General features: G+C 39.8%; 1 protein-coding gene across 6 annotated transcripts in view; it reads right to left on the bottom strand.

Annotated features, from left to right (window-relative positions):
* Window positions 1-20,147, bottom strand: part of RALGAPA1 (Ral GTPase activating protein catalytic subunit alpha 1) — a 339,477-nt gene extending 319,330 nt beyond the window's left edge. For all 6 annotated transcript variants that reach the window (XM_036751008.1, XM_036751009.1, XM_036751011.1 and 3 more), the window contains exon 1: window positions 19,542-20,147. In XM_036751008.1, coding sequence (XP_036606903.1) covers window positions 19,542-19,647 — 106 coding nt within the window. In that variant the 5' untranslated portion in view covers window positions 19,648-20,147. The remainder of the gene's footprint in view (window positions 1-19,541) is intronic.
* Window positions 20,148-21,362: the final 1,215 nt, after the last annotated feature.

Below are 21,362 nucleotides of genomic sequence, written 5' to 3'. Positions count from 1 at the left end.
ATCCTAGTCTATCTAGGATGGGATCCTCCTGGTTTCCCTTGTACATCTGAGGGAAAGGCTGGGAGGACAATCCTAGTCTATCTAGGATGGGATCCTCCTGGTTTCCCTTGTACATCTGGGGAAAGGCTGGGAGGACAATCCTGGTCTCCATCTAGGGTGGGATCTTCTTGGCTTAGTTTCCTCACTGTGTTCCGTTTAAAAAGAAACATTTCCCATCTGAGTTTGGCTCTGATATTGGATCTCTGCATAACTGAAATTTCAACTAAACTGGAGATGATTTTATTTGAAGGATAATAGCCCATACTTGCCTACTCTTTTTGTTCTTTGTTTTAGTTAACCTTGTCGCTAGTTCTGTCTCCTGCAGGTTTAAGCACCCTGCAGTTTCCGGTGACTGCCTAAGCACGTAGCATTCTTGGAATTCCTGCCAGCTCGCTAAAGAACTGAACTCTGGAATTGGACTCTTTGGGGCAGGGACACCTCTACATCCAATTTCAGCAAGAAGAAGCTATGGAAAATGAGACCTTCACCCCTTACCCCAAGATTTTGAGCCCCAATTGTTTGAGGGGGGGATGATGATAGTGTTCTGTGTACTTATTTTGTGTTATCCTTGCTATATTGTTTTATTGTTATGATATTATTGATCCTATGTAATGGATACGAAGATCTAGGGGTGGACATTTGAATTATTAATAATTATTTTGGGATGATTGATTGAAGAGATTATCTGGCTGGGATCTAGGGGTGGATCACATTTGAATCTTAAACCAATATTTGGGAATGTCACCGAATGATATGTTTTGCTTTATTGTGAATGATATGTTTTAGTTTCCTGCATAATTGGATCACAATGTTCTAGGATATATAATTTAATTTGAACTATGATTGGATTGTGCATCCTAGAACATTGTGAGGGGTGGAGTGTAGCCAGAATGGACTTTGTTTTCTTTGAATGACTCAGCTTGCCTCGTTGAGCTTCCCTGGACGCTGGGGCTTGCTCTTCCGAGGCAGGACCAAAGCTTCCTGTGTGATGAGTCGTGGCGCTGGCTGAGGGGAGGTGTGTTAACGTGGTCTACGCTGGGGGAGGGGCCAAGTCAAGAGCCAATCGGCCCTGGTCGTTCAGGCGGCGCTTGATGATGTCAAAAACTCTATAAGAGGGGAGAGGACAGCCTGAAGATCCTCCTTTCCTTTTCCGGTTGGAGCCAGAGACACCTACAGCCGAAGCTGAGCTGCTGGTAGCAGAGCTGACTAGAGGCTAGTGGGTAATCTTCTTACCGTAGTGGGGAAGCATGTATAGTGCATGCACATACATGCTAAAACTCAGCCAGGGTTCCCCATGATCTGGCCTTCGCCCCACCAACCACAGGCCCTTGCTGCCAGCAGTCAGCATCCTCTTGCCCAACTGTGCCTGTCAACACCCCCACGTTCACACTGGGAACGAGGGGCTCCAGCCACTTGCCTTTCCCCACACGTCCATACAGGAGGGAGCTGTCCACAGCTTCCTGACTGCCCTGGAATCTGCTCTGGGCCTGGACCCCCGATTTTGCCTTATACCATCTCGCTTCTCTGTGGCCTCCTGGTTACCCTTATAAGGTGGACTTATTGGGCCTGGAAGCTTTTGATGAAAATATCAAAATGGGGACGCTGGTTTGTGGGCTTGTTATTGTGGAGTGTAAATACATGCTTTAGTTCTCCTGCCTTCTGCCTAGAGAATTCCTTATATCCTGTGGTTCCAGACCTTTTAGGCACATATGAGATTCTCTTTGAAATCATAAATTCTGCCTTCCTAATATAAGTGGAGGGTGAGCGGAGCCCAGCGTGGGTGGCAGCAGGACCAACCAGACCAGGAGCCAGGCAGAACAGGCCCTAGTGCCCTGAATCAGTGAGCTGTGGCAGTTATCAGACTTCTCAACTCACAAACACCAAAGACAACAGAGAAGGTTAGTGGGAAAAGCAGCAGGGAACAGAGTGAAAGGAGTTTGCGGTTCAGCCACCCCTCCAGGGGCAGCAGAGATGGGGCAGCTAAAGGAACTACAGCTGCAGTTGCTTCTGGCCCCAGGCCCACCTGGTGGGAGGAATTAAGTGGCTGATCAGAGCAGGAGTGCAGAGCCTGCTTAAGATCTGAGTCCAGTCCAGGTTTGCGGTTCTTGGGGAAGTAGGAGTGCTGGTGTGGCAGAGCTGGCTGTATAGAAATAGCTCTGAAAACAACAGCACATCCCCTCAAGCTTGGAACAAAGTACTCTTTACTCTACAAGCAGTCACACCCTGATGAAAAACTCAAGGGTCAAGTAAGTTGCCTGGGAACACGGCCAGGCAGCGAAAATGGACTCAGATTCAGTCTCAGACTTTGGAATCTTTCTTTGCTGACAAAGAAGACCAAAACATACAGCCAGAAGAAGTCAACAAAGTCAAAGAACCTACATCAAAAGCCTCCAAGAAAAACATGAACTGGTCTCAGGCCATGGAAGAGCTCAAAAAGGATTTGGAAAAGGAAGTTAGAGAAGTAGAGGAAAAATTGGGAAGAAAAATGAGAAGGATGCAAGAAAACCATGAAAAACAAGTCAATGACTTGCTAAAGGAGACCCAAAAAAATACTGAAAAAAAACACTGAAGAAAACAACACCTTAAAAAACAGACTAACTCAAATGGCAAAAGAGCTCCAAAAAGCCAATGAGGAGAAGGATGCCTTGAAAGGAAGAATCAGCCAAATGGAAAAGGAGGTCCAAAAGACCACTGAAGAAAATACTACCTTAAAATTAGATTGGAGCAAGTGGAAGCTAGTGACTTGATGAGAAATCAAGATATTATAAAACAGAACCAAAGGAATGAAAAAGTGGAAGACAATGTGAAATATCTCACTGGAAAAACCACTGACCTGGAAAATAGATCCAGGAGAGATAATTTTAAAATTATTGGACTATCTGAGAGCCATGATCAAAAAAAGAGCCTAGATATCATCTTTCAAGAAATTATCAAGGAGAACTGTTCTGATATTCTAGAACCAGAGGGTAAAATAGAAATTGAAAGAATCCACAGATCGCCTCCTCAAATAGATTCCCAAAAAGAAAACTCCTAGGAATATTGTTGCCAAATTCCAGAGCTCCCAGATCAAGGAGAAATACTGCAAGCTGCCAGAAAGAAACAATTTGAGTATTGTGGAAACACAATCAGGATAACAGCTTCTACATTAAGGGATCGAAGGGCTTGGAATACGATATTCCAGAGGTCAATGGAGCTAGGATTAAAACCAAGAATCACCTACCCAGCAAAACTGAGTATCATGCTCCAAGGCAAAATATGTACTTTTAATAAAATAGAGGACTTTCAAGCTTTCTTAGTGCAAAGACCAGAGCTGAATAGAAAATTTGACTTTCAAACACAAGAATCAAGAGAAGCATGAAAAGGTAAACAAGAAAAAGAAATCACAAGGGACTTAGTAAAGTTGAACTGTTTTGTTTACATTCCTACAAGGAAAGATGATGTGTATGATTCATGAGACCTCAGTATTAGGGTAGCTGAAGAGAATATACACATATACACATATATATACACATATATATAAATATATATATATGTATATATATACATATACACACACACACATAGGTATGTATTTATATATATATGTGTGTATGTATGTATATATGTATGTGTGTGTGTATATATATATATAGACAGGGCACAGGGTGAGTTGAATATGAAGGGATGATATCTAAAAAAAAAAATAAAATAAAATAAAGGGATGAGAGAGGAATATATTAAGAGAGGGAGAAAGGGAGAGATAGAATGGGGTAAATTATCTCGCATAAAAGTGGCATGAAAAAGCAGTTCTATAGGAAGGGAAGAGGAGGCAGGTGAGGGGGAATGAGTGAATCTTGCTCTCATCGGATTTGACCTGAGGAGGGAATACCATACACACTCAATAGGGTATCTTACCCCACAGGAAAGGAGGAGGAAGAAGATAAAAAAGGGGGGATGATAGAAGGGAGGGCAAATGGGGGAGGAGGTAATCAAAAACAAATAATTTCAAAAAGGGACAGGGTCAACGGAGAAAATTCAGTAAAAGGGGATAGGTTAGGAAGGAGCATAACACTGTCTTTCACAACATGAGTATTGTGGAAGGGTTTTACATAATGATACGCATGTGGCCTATGTTGAATTGCTTGCCTTCTTAGGGAGGGTGGGTGGGAAGGGAAGAGGGGAGAGAATTTGGAACTCAAAGTTTTAAAAGAAGATGTTAAAAAAAAAAGTTTTTGCATGCAACTAGGAAATAAGATATACAGGCAATGGGGCATAAACATCTATCTTGCCCTACAAGAAAGTAAGAGAAAAGGGGATGGGGTGGGGAGTGGGGTGATAGAAGGGAGGGCTGAATGGGGAACGGGGCAACCAGAATATATACCATCTTGGAGTGGGGGTGGGGTGGGTAGAAATGGGGAAAATATTCGAAATTCAAACTCTTGTGAAAATCAATGCTGGAAACTAAATATATTAAATAAATTTAAATAAATAAATAAGCATCACCATCATATCCCTGATTACCAAGATCAGATATATTCTACCTTCCAGAATCCATATCAGTGGCAAATCAGTGCCACCCTACAAAGGGAAACATCTCTCCTAATCTAACAATTTTTTAGATCTAATCTCCAAAAAACACTTATCCATAGAAAACATGGACTACTTTTAAATAATATTCTCATTGACTTTTCTAGCTCTGACCCCTGGGGCAGTCACCGAGGACTTGAGGTCTCTGTCCCCTCAAAGAGCTCCATACACCCTGAGAAAATGGCTGAGGTGTCCTTCAAGTGGCAGGTTCCCAAATCAGTATTTGATTGCAGGACTCCACAGCAAAGACCCTCATTCTCATTGTTAGGACTGCTAAAGTACTTTGTGGGCCCTTTCTCTTGCTGAAGCTCTAACAGATGCACTGGTGTCAAGTCTCAGAGAGGGGCCACAAGTAATGGGGCTAGCCCAGAGCTGAGCTCATATAATATGTTTATCAACCAGTTTAAACTATGTATTTTTGGTTGAATGGATCTTAGAATATGTAAGAGACAAATATAATGTGTCTTCTTACTTCGTGGAGAACATGGTTTTGGTTTTCTTCTATAATTGTGTGAGTGTGTATGATATATTTTCCCTCTGAAATTATAAATTCAGTTCTTCCTGACTTCCTGACTCCAGGACCCAGCACTTTATCCACTGTACAGCCTAGCTTCCTGTGAAATAGAAAGTGAAGGATGGCTAGGTGAGTCAGCCTGAAATAGTGGGCCAGGTGGAACAGTCACTACCATTCAGTTCTTCAGGGCCACCTAGGCAGAAATTCTGGAGATGAAAGATGAAATAAGATGAAAGATGAAATCCCCATGGTGGTCTCTGCTCTAAGAAGCAAAGCAAATGCTGAGAAGATGGCCAGGAAGTGAAAGAAACTTAAGTACTATATCAATGATTGCAAATACGAAAACACATTTCCCTTGGACCTATGTGGACTTGAAACCTTTCAGTATACAAAAAGTACAAAAGAAAATGACAAATTGCAAAATGTGCAAAATGAAATGTGATTCACTAACAAAATGCTTTTAAACTTCTGTGGTTCCAAACAGCTCCATCCTCTCTGTCTTCAGTATTTAACCCATTTTTCCTTAGCCCTGCTTGACATCTATTAGGACCTAATACTGAACCTTTTAACTAATAAGAGTACCCATGCTAACAGTTTCAGTGCTCCCCCAACTCTTTATCTGGTTCTTGCTCTCAGCTCACTGAAGTTCTGACCAGGTAACTCAGAACTCAGGTAACTGAGCAGATGGAAGGAAGCTGAACGCTGTTAACAGAAATAGGCATTGCCCCAATGAAAACATGCCTCAACCATAAGGTTACACATGCCAGGTCTAAGACACTGTACCCAGAAGGATCATGACTTATTTTCAGACCAAGTCTGGCTGACTGGATAATTCTAAATCAAAATGTTAAGCTCATTAAGGGCAAAAATCAAAACCTGTTACTCTCTGAATACATTCAAACATTTGTTAAGCACCTAGTGTGTAAGACTGTCTTAATCTCTATGGGAATATAGAGGGGCTTAAGTGACTGGTTGAGTTAAATGACAAAAAAGATACGTAAGAAAAGTAATAAGTAGTATCGTGATCTAAGGAGTTATCTGAGAGAGGGTCAGAAAAGGCATAAGAGGTGACATCCAAGCAAAGCACAATTCTCAATTTTCACATTCATTTCTTAATGGAGATATCAATTTTTCATAAAAAATGTTAACAGTAAAAATATCTGAGTTATGATGTAACAACCTGGTATTACTTCACAAACATCCAAATGTTAAAATAATGATGTATTAGGACTTTATGCAACCTACATAAACACAAGAAAAATAGTAAAAAGAAAAAACTCATATACAGAAAAATATTCATAGTTAACTCTATAATAGCAAAAAAAAAGGTTAAAAACAACCTATATGTCTAACAATTGAAGAATGGCTAAATAAATTACAGTACATCACTGTAATAGATAGGAAACAATGTGGTGAACACAGTGCTAGATCTATGGTCTTGAAGGGTTGAATTCAAATTCTACCTCAAAGACCTAGTAATAGTATTACCTCAACAAGTCACACAAATTCTCTCAGCCTCCAAAATTTTTCTTCCTTTGTAAGGTATAATTAATAATTACTACACCTCAAAGGGTTGTTGTAAGGATCCAATAAGATGTTTGTGAAGCTTGTAAAGAAAATTTCAAAGCATTTGAGCTATTAATATTATTTTATCATTATTCACACAAGTCTGGAAGGACATCCAAAAAAATGAACTGTGCTTATTTGTTGTTCATATCATTTCATTCTGTCTTGTTAAAAGTCTTAAGAGTTTAAAATAAAAGGCAAGAGAGTGTAGTGGACAGAATGTTGATCTCAGTCAGGAAGATGTCTAGCTAGGTGATCCTCTCTAGACCCTTCAGGGGTCAGCATACTAAGGTCCTTGAGCCAAATCCAGGACAGTACCTATTTTTGTAACCCAGTGAGCTAAGACCAGTTTTTACATTTTTAAAAGGTTGGGAAAAAAATAAAAAAAAAATATTATTTTGTGACAAATGAAAATTGTATGAAATTTAAATTTTACTGTCCATAAATAAAGTTTTATTGGAACAAAGCCACACTCATTCACTTACACAATTGTCTATGGGCTATCTTCATTTACAACTACAGAGACTGCTGGCACTCTCATCTCTTCCCATGGCTGCTCAACACACTACGAACTGCAGTGACAGAGTTATAATTTGGCGGTGTTTTGACTGCCATTCTATACTGTGACACTTTTTTTTTTAATTACCAGTGTATAACCATTATGTCAAAACAAGAAATTAGAAAAAGTATGATTTTTTTTTCTAGCTCAGAGCTGAGACTGAAATTTACCTAAATGAAAAAAACTGTCCTCAACTACTATTATCAGACACTGAAAAGCTATGGAAATTAGGTTTTACTGCAAACTTGGTAATTAATTCAAACTAAAATTACAAGGCAAAATAGCACTTGCATGCAAAACTTATACTACAAAAGTCAACTCCATGAGAACTCATATTGTTGGAATAATAAATATGTCAGAAGTATATATATATATATATAACATAGACTTTCCATGCTGTCAAAAGCTAAAATGAGAAGCAAGATCTCCATTCCCACACAAATTTGCAGTGGATGTATTTTTTGAGCTCTAATCTCAGTTGTAACAGCCTTTTTCAGACGTCAATAAAGTGCTAAAGAAATAGCCCTATTTCAAAATCCATTTAACTGTGCAACTGAGGAGCTTCTGCCAATCCTCAACCTAATAACAACTAAAAGGAAAATATCAAGAAGAGACTATAATAGAATTCTACAACTGTCTTCCAAGCAACAAATATGCTCAAATAAAATCATATCAACCAGGACTGACATCAGTACTTGGCAATCCTTATCTAGTTATGGAAAATGAATGTGATAGAATACTAATGTTCTGTGAGAAATGATGGAGATGGTTTCAGATAAATCTGGGAAGATACATGAACTGATGCAAGAGAAGTGAGCAAAACAAAGAGAACAATTCATACAGTTTTTCAAAGATGACTGCATAAATTCTCAATATAGATTACCATTAACAGATGAACATTTGCTGTCAATTTTGATGACTGGGAATGCTAATTCTGAACTCCAATGAATTAAAATGTTATCCTGAAAATAAAATTCCATTCTTTTCATCAGCAGAACTGTATTACCAAAAAAAATCATATTCCAATATTATGTTCTGAATTTCATTAATTAAAAAAATTGTGGAAATGGTTTTATCTCTTGTTATATATGTACCTATATAGCCTCAATTATACCTCTTGGCCCCCAAAGCCAAAATGTTTAAGTTTGCTGACCCCTATTTTGGATAATGAGTCAACTAGTATTTATTTATTATTTACTATGTGTCAGGAACTATACTAAGCTTTGGCGATAAGAAAAAAAAAATAGTCCTTGCTCTCAATCTAATGGGGAGGACAACATGGAAATACCTACGTACAAATCACATCTACACAGCATAAATTGGTGAAAGTCTTTTAGAGTTAAAGCACTAAGATTAAGGAGGACTGGGAAAGGCTTCTTAAAGAAAGTAAGACTTTATCTAGGTCTTGAAGGAAGCCAAGGAAACCAGGAGGAAGAAATAAGGAAAGACAGAATGCTAGGCATAGGGAACAAGTAGTGAAAACATTCAGAGTTAGGAGATATACTGTTGTGTATGAGGAACAGAAAGAAAACCAGTGTCACTAGATCACACAGAATGTGGAGAGGGTATAAGAAGATGGAAAAGGTAGAAATCAGAAGTGACAAAGGGCACCTCACAGAAGAGGGGTGAGTGTGGGTGTGTGTGAGATATGATCAGACCTGAGCTTTAAGAAGACTGATTTGACAGCTGAATGGAGGTTAGATTGGAGTGGGGAAAGTTAGCCAGGGAGACCAAAGAGAAGGCTACTTTCAATAACAATCCACGTGTGAGGTGATGAGGCGCTGCACCAAGGTTGGCTGCAGTAGCAGAGAGGAGAAGGGGACGAGGGAAGAGTATAAAAGAGATGTTAGGCAGGTAGAAGCAATGGGATTTGACAACTGAATGAATAAAGTGGGGGTAAGAGAGAGTGAAGGGTTCAAAAATGACAATTTAGGTTTCAAGGCTGGGTGACCATCTCTGAGTGTAGCTGTGGGAGCAGAGAAGTAAGTTCATGGGAATAATTAAGTTGAAGGAGGTGAAGATATTTGAGGAGGAGGGGTGGAGCCAAGATGGCAGCTGGAAAGCAGGGACTTGCTTAAGCTCTCCCCCAAATCCCTCCAAACACCTGTAAAAAATGGCTCTGAACAAATTCTAGAGCTGCGGAACCCACGAAATAGCAGAGAGAAACAGGTCTCCGGACCTGGAGAGCCTGGATGGTCGCTGGGAAGGGTCTTTCACAAGGTGCTGCGCCAAGACAGACCAGACCCATGGTCAGACAGCCGGAACAGGACTTGGGGCCATGAAACAGTGAGCTGCGGCAGTTACCAGACTTCGCAACCCACAAATGCCAAAGAGAAGATTAGAGCGAAATGGCAGAATCGAGCCCTGGGGGTGGCCGAAGTGGTGCAGTGGTGGTGGTGGCAGTAGCAGGAAACTCCTGAGGTTGCTTTCAGAGCTACAGTGTCAGTGGCTTCCCGAGTCTCTGGCTCACACCATGGGAGGAATCTAACAGCAGATCAGAGCGGGAATGCAAGGAGCGCTTTGTGGGCACAAAGGCAGATTCTCTTGCTGTGCCCTGCTCGGATCTGTATCGTGGTCCTGGTTAGCAGTTCTTGGAGGAGGAGTGCTGTAGTGACAGAGCCTGGGGTGATGGTGGAGTAGAAGTAGCTCTGAAAACAGCAGTGCTTGGACCCTAAAGCTTGGGACAAAGTACTCTCTACTATACAAGCAGTCAAATCCTGACAAAAAGCTCAAGGGTCAAGTAGTTGACTGGGAACATGAACAGGCAGCAAAAATGAAAGCAGACTCAAACTCTAGATTCCTTTTTTGGCGACAAAGATCAAAACATACAGCCAGAAAAAGTCAACAAAGTCAAAGAGCCTACATCAAAAGCCTTGAAGAAAAATATGAATTGGTATCAGGCCACAGAAGAGCTCAAAAAGGATTTGGAAAACCAAGTAAAAGATATAGAGGAAAAATTGGAAAGAGAAATGAGAGTGATGCAAGAAAATCATGGAAAATCAAGTCAACAACTTGCTAAAGGAGACCCAAAAAAATACTGAAGAAAATAACACCTTAAAGAACAGATAACCCAAATGTCAAAAGAGCTCCAAAAAGCCAATGAGAAGAATGCCTTGAAAGGCAGAAGTAGACAAATGGAAAAGGAGGTCCAAAAGATCACTGAAGAAAATACCACCTTAAAAATTAGATTGGAGCAAGTGGAAGCTAGTGACTTTATGCGAAATCAAGATATTATAAAACAGAACCAAAGGAATGAAAAAATGGAAGACAATGTGAAATATCTCACTGGAAAAACCACTGACCTGGAGAATAGATCCAGGAGAGATAATTTAAAAGTTACTGGACTACCTGAAAGCCATGATCAAAAAAAAGGGGCCTAGACATCATCTTTCAAGAAATGTCAAGGAAAAGTGCCCTGATGTTCTAGAACCAGAAGGTAAAATAGAAATTGAAAGAATCCACCTATTGTCTCTTGAAAAAGATCCCCAAAAGAAAACTACTAGGAATATTGTCTCCAAATTCCAGAGTTTCCTGGTCAAGGAGAAAATAATGCAAGCAGCCAGCAAGAAACAATTTGAATATTGTGGAAACACAATAAGAATAACACGGGATGTAGCAGCTTCTACATTAAGGAATCGAAGGGCTTGGAATATGATGTTCCAGAGGTCAAAGGAGCTAGGATTGAAACCGGGAATCACCTACCCAGCAAAACTGAGTATAATGCTCCAAGGCAAAATAAGGACTTACAATAAAATAGAGGACTTTCAAGCTTTCTCAATGAAAAGACCAGAGCTGAATAGAAAATCTGATTTTCAAACACAAGAATCAAGAGAAGCACGAAAAGGTGAACAAGAAAGAGAATTCATAATGGACTTACTGAAGTTGAACTGTTTTGTTTACATTCCTACATGGAAAGATGGTATGTGTAATTCAGGAGACCTTTCTCAGTATTAGGGGAGTTGAAGGGAATATAGACAGAGGGCACAGGATGAGTTGAATATGAAGGAATGATATCTAAAAAAATGAAATAAATTTAAGGGGTGAGAGAGGAATATATTGAGAGAAGGAGAAACGGAGAGATAGAATGGGGTAAATTATCTCACATAAAAGTGGCAAGAAAAAGCAGTTCTGTTGGAAGGGAAGAGGGGGGCAGGTAAGAGGGAATGGGTGAATCTTACTCTAATCGGACTCAACACAACTGGGCATCTTACTCCACAGGAAAGTAAAGGGAAGGGGATAAAAAAGGGGGGAATGATAGAAGGGAGGGCAGATAGGGGGAGGAGGTAATAAAAAGCAAACACTTTTGAAAAGGGACAGGGTCAAGGGAGAAAATTGAATAAAAGGGAACAGGATAGGATGGAAGGAAATATAGTTAGCCTTTCACAACATGAGCATGGTGGAAGTGTTTTACAGAATGACACATGTGTGATCTATGTTGAATTGCTTGCCTTCCTAAGGACGGTGGGTGGGAAGGGAAGAGAGGAGAGAATTTGGAACTCAACGGTTTAAAGGCAGATGCTTTAAAAAAAAAAAAAAGTTGTTTTTTTGCATACAGCTGGGAAACAAGATATATAGGGAATGGGGCATAGAAATCTACCCTGCCCTACAAGAAAGTAAGGGGAACGGGGATGGGGGTGGGGCAGTGGGGTGAAAGAAGGGAGGGCTGACTGGGGAACAAGGCAATCAGAATATATGCCACCTTGGAATGGGGGGAGGGTAGAAATGGGGAGAAAATCCATAACTCAAAATCTTGTGGAAATCAATGTGGAAAACTAAAATCTTAAATAAAATGATAAAAAAAATTTGAGGAAATATAAATATGTTTAAAGTCCGCTGGTACAAAATGACCGAAGTTGAGGAAGAAAGACTATGAGCCAGCCAGACTATGAACTCTTTGAGGAAAGGAGAGAGTGCATGGGAGACTGACTGAATGATAAATATGGATTGATAAATATCAAAGAAAGAAAGCTTACTGAGTGATACCTGTAAGGCAAAGCCTGAAAGTGGCAGAGGGGAAGCAGGAAGTATTCCAACATTCCTATCTTGAATTGGAGAAATAGGTCAGGCTGTTAGTGAAGGTGCAACCAATAATGCAAAGGTTGGTGATCCCACCCAAATGCACAATATGGGGCAGTCCATTACTGGTACAAACCTCAAATCCAAAAACTAAATCTGGAGAAATGAGTAAATCAAAGATAATAACCAGTATAAAAAAAATTACCCCAAAAGAGACAGTAACTTCACAAGAATTACAAGCAGAGACTTCAGGAAAAAATGCTTTTTCCTCAAGGACTACATGAATAATTAGAAGAAATTAAATAAGAGAAATGTTGTGGAGTGAAGAATTAGGAGAGCAAATAGCTTAGAACAGAAAGAGGTAATCTAAGCTTACCCAAGTAATGGACTCCCTGCAAACTATATGAGACTTAACATGAGACAGTAAGAAACAGCAGAACAAAATCAAAAGATTAAAAAAAGAGAAGACAATGTTAGTTATTTGAAATAAAAAAGCGAGCTGTAAAAAAACTGGTCAAAGAGATAATTTAAGAATAATGGACTCCTCAATCATCAAAACTACTTGGTACTGGCTAAGAAATAGAATGGTAGATCAATGGAATAAGTTAGGTACACAAGACACAGTAGTCAATGACTAATCTACTGTTTCATAAACCCAAAGTCTCCAGCTTCTGGGATAAGAACTCACCATCTGACAAAAAATGCTGGGAAAACTGGAAAATAATATGCCAGAAACTGGGCATAGATCAATATCTTACACTGTATACCAAAATAAAGTCAAATTGGGTACACGATTTAGATATAAAGGCTGATACTAGAAGCAAACTGGGAGAGCAAGGAATAGTTTACCTGTCAGATTTATGGAGAATGGAAAATTTTATGACCAAACAAGGGATAGAGAACATTATGAAATACAAAATGCATTATTTTGATTCCATTAAATTGAAAAGTTTTTGCATAAACAAAGCCAATGCAACCAAAAAGGAAGCAACCAAGGGAAGCAGAAAACTGGGAAAGAATTTTTACAACCAGTATCTTTGATAAAGGCCTCATTTCTAAAATATATAAAGAACTGAGTCAAATTTATAAGAATACAAGTCATTCCCCAATTGATAAATGGTCAAAGGATCTGAACAGGCAGTTTTCAGATGAAGATATTAAAGCTATTTATAGTCATATGAAAAAATGCTCTAAATCACTATTGATTAGAGAAATGCAAATTAAAACAACTCTTAGGTACGACATCGCACCTATCAGATTGGCTAACATGACAAAACTGGAAAATTACAAATGCTGGAGAAGATGTGGGAAAATTTGAATACTAATGCATTGTTGGTGGAGTTGTGAACTGATCCAATCATTTCGGAGAGCAATTTGGAACTGTGCCCAAAAGGCTATAAAAATGTGCATACCCCTTGACCCAGCAATACCACTTCTAGCTAGGGCTTTATCCCAAAGAGATCAAAAAAAAATAGGAAAAGGACCCACATGTACAAAAATATTTATAGCAGCTCTTTTTGCGGTGGCCAAGAATTGGAAATTGAAAGAACGTCCATCAGTTGGGGAAAGGCTGAACAAGTTGTGGTATATGAATGTAACAGAATACTATTGTACTATGAGAAATGATGAGCAGGATTTTAGGAAAAACTAGAAAGATTTATATGAATTAATGAGTGAAATAAGCAGAACCAGGAGAACACTGTACACAGTTATAGCCACACTGTGCAATGACTGGCTTTGATAGACTTAGCTCTTCTCAGCAATGCAAGGTTCTAAGACAAAACCAAAAGGCTCATGATGGAAAATGCTATCCATATCCAGAGAAAGAGAAATGCAGATTGAAGTATACTATTTACTCTCTCTCTTTTTTGTTTTGTTTTTTCTTTCTTGTGGTTTCATCCCATTGGTTCTAATTCTGTTTTACAACATGACTACCGTGAAAAAATGTTTAATATGAACGTATATGTAGAGCCTCTATCATATTGCATGCCATCTTGGGGAGGGCAGAGAAAATTTAAAACCCAAAAGCTTGTGGAACTGAATGTTGAAAACTAAAAATAAATTAATTAATTTAAAAAAAAAGAATAATGTAATCACAGATGCCATGATTAAAAAAAAAAAAACAAACTGAGAGACTGTCTATTAAGAAATCGTAAATGAAAACTGCCCAGAGTTATTAGACATAGAGGACAAAGTAAAGGTAGAAAGAATCCATTGATCCCCTTTTAAAAGAAACTCCAAAAGGAAAAGTCACAGCAATATCACAGGCCAAAATCTAGAGCTCCAACATCAAATTAAAAAAACTGCAAGTTCAAATACCAAGGAACCACAGTCAAGATCACACAAGACCAGGCAGCTCCTATAAATAAGAGATATTAGAATACAATATTCTAAAAGGTGAAAGAGACTTTCAACCAAGATAAGGTTAAAATTTACTGTGAAAAACTGAATCTAATCCTATAGAAGGCAAAAAAAAATAAGACTTTTAATAGAAGACTTTCAAGAATTTCTGATGAAAAACCAGAGCTGAATAGGTGAAAAATACAAATACACAAATCAATAGAAATTTCTAGTTTATCGAAGGAAAATTTATTTGAGCGACTAGAAAGAGCCATATGATAATGCAGTGCTAATATTCTAGTAGGAGAAGAAAAAAGTGTCCCTTCAGAACCTTGAATAAATTAGTAAGAAAACGGAGGTGAATTGGTACTGTCTTGAAGGTGTTAAAAGAGGAAAGGGAATAGGAGGGTAAAGTAATATAGGAAGGGTATAAAGGAGGAAAAGGGTATAGGAATTTGCTAGTTCTCATAAATAATGTGTGAGAAGATATACAAAAAAAGGAAGGGGTAGAGGAGAAGACATCATATAAACCAAATTCTTATCTGAAACAAGCAAAGAAGAGCTGAAAACAGAGTTTGATGTAGAAATACAACAATATTAACAGTTAAATAAGCAGAGATGGATGGGGCATTTAAGAGAGAAGATAATAAAGTAGACGGAATAGCAATCCAACTAAAATAAACTTCCCGATCCTGAAAAGAAGTGATTAAAAGGGGAAAAAATAAAAGAACTAGAGTCTAAAAGGGAAGTTGGGAACTGGCTGGACAAATAGTAGTATATCAAAGTAATGGAATATTATTTTGCTGTATGACAAAAAAGAAAATTTAGAATCCTGCAATGTATGAACTGAAAGAAGCAAGCATACCAAGAAAAACAATTTATATAAGGACAACACTGTAAAGAAACATAAGAAGAACCCATATCAATGTAAAGACCAACCATTTCTCTAGAGGACATATGAAGCATGTCACCCCACCTCCTGATAAGAAGTGCTATTCAAGGTGCAAAAACAAACATACCTTCTTGGATATGTGGACCGCAAGGATCCATTTCATTTGACTACACTTACTCATTAAAAGACTTTTTCTCCCTTAATTTTTAATAAAAGTAGAGGGAAGAAGACCAGATATGTTGAGTTTGAAATACCTCCAGGACATAACAGTTCAAGATATAAAGGAAGCAGCAAGTGAAAAGGGACCATTCTTCAGGAAGAAAGTACAGGGCTAGATAAACAAATATAAGAATCATCAGAAGAGAAATGATGATTGAACCCATGGAAAATAGAAATCACCAAAAAAAAAAATAGGGCCTAAGAGCACTCACTATATGGTTAATGAATATGACATAGAGAGCTAGCAAAGCAATTAAAAAAGATCAGGCCAAAGAACAGAGATCAGTGTCACAAAAGCCTGGAGGAGAGAATATCTAGGAAAACAAATATTATCTAAAATGAAAGGGCATCAAATTTGACAATGAAGAGATTCATTGGTAAATCAGTAGAGGAGAGTTTTAGTTCAATGATAATATTGGAAGCTAGACTGAAGAATGTTTAAAAGAGAGTAAGAAAAGAGACAACAGAAGAGTGTAGACAGCCTTCCCAAGAAATGTAATCATAAGAAGGAGACATATAGAAAGACATAGAACCATACGGAGGCAGCAGGAAAGGAGCCAATAATAGAGAGGGTTTGAAGATGAGATCTCATCTTCCCTGACAGCAGGGTAATCTGCTGCAGAATACAGAAGGTATACATAGAGAGGGTTGGCCTAGTAAGAAGGGACACTTTTTCATCTGAAACTGGAGTGAAAGAGATCAAACTCACAGCCAAGAGTCAGAAAATCTGGATTCTAATTCCAGTTCTGACTCTTGTCCATGGGCATAAGGCTAAGTAAGCCCTCTAATTTCTCTGGGCCTTTGCTTTTATCATCTATAAAATAAGATGACCTCTCAGGTCTCCTCCAAGCTCTTTACTCCATGATTCTAAACCATTTAAAAAACAAGCATATTCTACTTCAATAACAGGATGAATTAATTCTAACTAAATCAGCATTTTTTAAAATGAGGATTAAAATTTTTACCACAAACATTTTAAAAGGAAGATGTATTCAGATGCAATATTTTTAAAAAAATTTAAAGAGAAACAAATATACAGAAAACTGAAAGCTCTTTGTTTTGAACTTATTATATAACTCCACTTTCCAACCAGTAAAAATAGTTCATCTGCAACAACATTAATTTAGAACACAACAGTGCTAAGCCTATTATTCTTCCAAAGACAACTTCTGTAAATTCTATTAAATGTTTTCCTATATAGGGACAAGATACAGGAGCAATAATTACATTAGATCTTCATCTGACACAATTGTGGCCTCAAGAAATTGGAAAATTTTATCTTAAAGTGAGTGTGTCCTTGAAGTGAACAAGTTTCAAAAATAGTGCTGAGATTAGAAAAATCCATGGGGCCTTCAAATGATGAGGTAAATAAATAAATAATATTCCTTCCCTCTGAATTTATTTGTATCTGAATTCAGTCTGAAAAGACTATATAGAAGGAAACTTTTTTTTTAATGAACAAGTGAATAAAGGAGACAGTAGCAGAAGATGGCCAAACTCATTTTTTCTTCTCTAAGTAGGTCAAGGTAATTACTCAAATCTATGTCATCTATATAATCTACAGAAAGATAAAATATACAAAGGGTGTTGAGGAACTGTCAAGTTACAAGAATTTTTAGGCCTTGTTTTGGGTGTCAGAATTCTTACATTTTACAAAGACTGCCGCAACAAAGAAGTGGCAACAGTTTGAAAATGGGAAACGCTTTAAGAATGGCCATCTATCTATATATTTCTCTATTTGTCCTAAAGAGAACTATTAATATTATAAATATTTTAGAACCAAGGTATTACATGTATCAGGACCACTTTGTGAACCCTATGTTTTACTGAAATGATTGGAATTTATCAGTGCAGACTCCTATAAGGAAAGAAGATCAAATATACAAATATTTTTCCATTTAGAGATACTCGAAATACTAAATATTTTTACCATGTTCTCTAAGATAGATTCAATTTTTTAAAATAGTCACACAACAGTTTAACAAAGGATTACAAGAAAACTGAAGTTTTTATTAGAAAAAACTAGACCTTCAACATAAAATATATTTAAATGATTCCTAACTATGGTCTTAGTTGCATTATATAATTGATCTATCCTCTATCACAACCTTTTTTCCCCCTATGACTAAAGAACTGAGGCAGTTAACTAAGTGAAGACTAATAATGCTGTCACTAACTGAAATGAGAAGTATTGCAGCATTCACAATTCCACAACTATACACACCTGTTTGGTTCATCGTGCCCCAGTATCAATCTCCTAAGTTACTAATGTATGTTATAATTATCTTCTTATGTTTAACCATTCATTTTGCTCTCTACCACATCACTCAAATCTTTTCTCTAAAATACTCATTCATAGGCAATTTTATAGGCAAAGAACAAGATACTTCCATATGGAAGGAAACAGATTCAGTCTGAACCGAATTTGTTTTATTAATAATAATAGCCTTCACAACAAACACTAACACTTAGGAAGCACTTTAAAGTTTGAAGAATATTACATTCAGCGTTTGATCTTCCCAAAATCATGATCCTATTTTACAAATAAAAAACCTGATGCTAGGACAGCAATTAAACCACCTCTCAATAGCATACAGCTAAAATTGTATCAGAGACAAGATTTGAACATAGGTCTGGCCAACAAGTCTGGGGCTCTAGACACTATATCACACGACCTTCCCTCCACGCATCTATAGAGCTTTAACACTGATGAAGTGTTTGACGTCTCATTTCCATTTCCATCCTGAAAGCTTTCTAGAATTCAGATTAAGTACAAGCTATCACCTACCTTCTGTAAAAATTGCTTGTTCAATTATTAATTGGCCACTAAATTTCTCACTATTTCACACCTCACTGTAATAACGAAGGACAAAACAGCTACCTCGAATGTGGGGTTTGACTCTGCATTAGGAGTAAGTACTGCATGGCTCATAGTGTTCTAGTAAACCTTATTTGCAAAAACTGGGTCAAACGCTGTCCAGCCAAACACCTAGAAGTCATGATTTAACCCTGTACCCAAAACACAATGTGATGTCCCGTTTGGTGCTCCAGCGTTAACAAACGTAATGCAGGAGGACAAACCACAGACTACCTAATTTAAAATAAACAAAAACCCGACACAGAAATTCCTAAAACATCTCATTAACTCAAAGAAGCAAACTTCTTTCGGATCGCACATCTCCTCGTTTTCCGGGAGGAATGGCACTTTTCCTTCTAAATGCTACGGGTGATGTAGCTGGAAGGAGCCCTTTCACAAGAGAACTAGGGGGCATCACCCACTTCTCAGAGGTCTATCAGAGGCCCTCCCCCCCCCCCCCTGCGGTCCTCCTCAGTCAAGAAACTTAAAATGGAAGATAAAAGGAGGACTTCATCTTACGGGAGTACCAGGTTATTTTAGAATTGCGTTTCCCTTGTATGGAGATGACAGAAGTTAGAACATCTGGTAAATACACCAATGTCCAAATCCCCAAAAGTAATCTACACAGTTTCCCAGGTGATGCTTTAGTTTACAAAAGTCACCAACACAGTCAACACCAAAAATGCGTTAGGCCCTGCACGGAACCCTAATGCCACCTTATATTAATGCTCCACACAACTTCAGTCTTTGCCAAGTCTTCCCTCCGCATGATGAGCAATACCCCCTCCTTGGTGGTTCCCGGGAGAAATGCCCCGCCCCAGCCCCCCCACCCCCCTCGCGAGGCGCCCGGACTAGGCTAACACGGGAGAGATTCTACCGGGAGGAAGGGAAGGGAGGCTGGGGAGGAGACGGCAACCCCGGGGGGCGACCCTGGGCTCCGGCCCTGGCCCCACGGCGCCCCGCGCTCCCTCACCTATAACGATACGCAGGTGCTTTAGGCGGGTCAGTGCGTCCTTCTTGGTGTCCAGCACCTTCTGAGTGGACTTCTTGACGTCCCCGTGCGGCTTCTTGGAGAACATCCCGCCGCCGCCTCTGGCCCCCGCCCGGCCCTGTCCCGGAGGCGGAAAGTGGAGGGAGTGGGGCGGGAGGAGACGAGGCGTCAGTGGCTCATTCACGGCGGTGGGTCCGGGGGCCTCTGCAGAGCCAAACTCCCCGGGCTGAGGCCAGGTCCGCGGCCTCCGCCTCCTCCGGCCTCCCGCCGCAGGCCCGAGACACCGCCGACACCGGCTCCAATATGGCGGATCCTCCCTCCAGGCCCTGAACGAATCTAGGGAGCCGGGCCTGGGCCGCCGCCGCCACTCTTAGCCGCCTGATGCTGCTGCTGGTGCTGCTGCTGCCCCTGCTCCTGCTGCAGCTTCTGCTGCTGCTCCCTGCTCCCGCTCCTCCTCCTCCTCCTCCTCCTCGTCCCAGTCTTCTGGCTACCGCAGTTCCCCGCCTCGGGCTGGGGGCGGGGGTGCGGTTGGGGTGGGGGGAAGGCCGAGACCTACAGGGGCGGAGGCGGAGGCGGAGGTCCGAAGCCACAGCAGCCCGCCCTCCGTTCTCCCTAGGGCCCCCTAAAGGTTAAAGGCTTCTTGGGTACCGCCCACCAGCCAGCGCCAAAACTGGAAACTAAGAGCTGCGGTAAGGTTTCACGACTCTGCCGTCGGTGGCGAATGGTGCCCATGGCAACAGTCTTCTGTCGTCACTGATCTCTTACGTCATGCCGGCGTGAGGTCATATCGGCCCTTTCCCCATATGTGGTTTTATGTGGGGCTGTGTCCAGCCAAAGGAGAAAGAAAGATAGTTCTGGAGGATAAATAACTCCTTCTAAGTAAAAGTGCTGCCTTCTGACCATTAATAGTAGGTACATTTTATTTTAGGGATGATCCCTCCACTGTCTCCATGCTTTTCTGGCAAAACCACAAAACAGAATGTGAGTATTTACTGGATGTCAAATCAAAGAATACTGATTGAGCCGGCCATTCATTTTCTGCAGATATATAGATTAGGTTTACAAATCTCTCTTGCTCAGAATGAGGATTTTTTTCAATGTGCACAATTATTTTGAACATTTTTAGAATAAACTATATTGCCCCTGGTTAAAAATACAAGTCATAATCATGTTGCCAGAGTCATGGAAATTTAGTAGTGAAAAGGGATTTACAAATTATCCAGTTTACCTTGTCCAAGCCAATCATTTTACAGATGAGGAAACTGAGGCAGATAGAGACTAAGTGACATGCCCGGGGGTCACACAGCTAATAAACCTATGAGTTAGGATTGTGAACCCAGGTCTTGTGACCCCAGGTCCACCACTTTGTCCACTATACCACAGCTGCTTCTCATGCTGCCTCCGCATTTTACAGAAGAGAAAACTGTCAAAACTGAACTCAGTCCCCCTTACCCCACACCTTCCCTGTTCCCAAGAGCACTATGATCCTCCCAGAACCTCCGACTTTCAACCTAGATGTGTCATCTTTGACTCCTTTCTCTCATCCCCCACATCCAATCCGTTGCAAAGGCCTATTGATTTCACCTTTGTAATTTCTTTCTTCAATACTTCTGATATCTTCTCTCCTCTGACACTGCCACCACCCTAGTAAAACTGCTCATCTCCTCTCCCTTGTTCTATTGTAATAGACTGCTGCTCGGTCAGCCTGCCTCAAGTCTCTACCCACTCCAGTCTATCCTCCACTCAGGCTCCCAAGTGGTTTTCCTAAAGGAAAGGTCCAACCTTGTCACCACCCCCCACCCA

The sequence above is a fragment of the Trichosurus vulpecula genome, chromosome 3, assembly GCF_011100635.1.
Source record: "Trichosurus vulpecula isolate mTriVul1 chromosome 3, mTriVul1.pri, whole genome shotgun sequence".
NCBI classification, from domain to species: Eukaryota; Metazoa; Chordata; class Mammalia; order Diprotodontia; family Phalangeridae; genus Trichosurus; species Trichosurus vulpecula.
This window is presented reverse-complemented; position numbering and strand designations above follow the sequence as displayed.